The sequence below is a fragment of the Mitosporidium daphniae genome (genome assembly GCF_000760515.2).
Source record: "Mitosporidium daphniae strain UGP3 chromosome Unknown contig-347, whole genome shotgun sequence".
Classification (NCBI taxonomy): Eukaryota; Fungi; Microsporidia; genus Mitosporidium; species Mitosporidium daphniae.
The window spans coordinates 1-1,238 of record NW_013546459.1 but is presented as its reverse complement, the minus strand read 5'-3'; the positions used below and the strand labels follow the sequence as shown (position 1 = coordinate 1,238).

Here is a 1,238-nt window from a genome sequence, read left to right as displayed (position 1 = left end):
ACTCAATTTTGCTTTTTCAATCATGGATCTATCCACCTGTTTTGTTAATTTTTTAGGCTCTGTTTTGCGTCTATTTCCTCCTGCTTTGGTAACCTATGTTAAAGCCTTCTCTCCAAAAAGTTTCACTACCATTTCTTTTGTGCTATGTTTTGTTTTACAGATCGGGTTTAAATTGATCTTTAAATGGGATTTCCTTAAGCAATCGGTATATCTCGTTGCCTTGATACATGCGTGTACTGCAAGCATCGAATCTGTCCTCGTAATTTTCTCCACTCAAGTGCTTCCACCGAACTCTTTAGAGAACCGGCTAGGTCTTAATACCATTAGGGGGTTAGAGATTATTTGGTTTACATTTTTAGAAACTGGTTTAGCACTTTCCCAATTTTAGAGAAAATGAATAAGATCAGCTTCGGATATTTTATTTGGGAAACCATCATCTCTACCATGATGCTTATACGTAAGGAAAATATAACGGTATGGTATTTACCCTATAGCCTTTTCGGACTCATTCTTTTTGGCATCTTTTCATATCCTATTGCGCCTTACATTGGCGTGCTTGTTCTTGTGTATGAAATTCCTATGATCTTTTTTAATGTCAAAAGTATACTTTTTCATAATTCTACAAAAGTAACCGTCAGTGATAGTGATGAAAATGCAGGCACTGAATTCATTCTACATATTTTATTTCTAACATTTTTCCCCATTTTCCGCCTCTTCCTGGGCCAGCCAATTTCGATCGAGCTTTTTAAACTACTTATATATGACCAAAATGAACTTGGAAAAATATCAAAGTACTGTATAGTTTTTATTGGCATTGTTATGACTGCATTCAATGCATACTGGTTTTTATACGAGGCTATCGAAACATTAGTCGAAAAACAAACAGTTTTGATCATAATTATGTCCGTTTTAACGACCCAATACTTTGTCGCCATATTTCTGGTCCCTTTAATCCCTCTGTTTAAAGAAAGATATTCAAATGAACAAAGCGAATATTCACGTCAACAACCCCGAGGTCCACCTTCAGAATACTCTGCTCTACCTCCACCATACTCTGTTCTATCTGAAGAAGACGGAAATTCAGATGAAGAAACCCAAGGTCTACCTCCACCATACTCTGTTCTATCTCAACAACAGAACGAAAATTTAAATCAACAGAACGGAAATCCAGGTCAAGAACCCCAAGGTCCACCTCCACCATACCCTGGTCTATCTGAAGAAGACGGAAATTCAGATGA

The 1,238-nt window shown here is 36.9% G+C and overlaps 1 protein-coding gene across 1 annotated transcript; it reads left to right on the top strand.

Annotated features, from left to right (window-relative positions):
* Positions 1-819: 819 nt before the first annotated feature.
* Positions 820-1,238, top strand: DI09_347p10 (uncharacterized protein; the record flags this gene model as incomplete). The annotated part of the gene is made up of 1 exon (XM_013382461.1): positions 820-1,238. A coding segment is annotated over one exon (419 nt), but the record flags the coding sequence as incomplete, so codon positions are not given.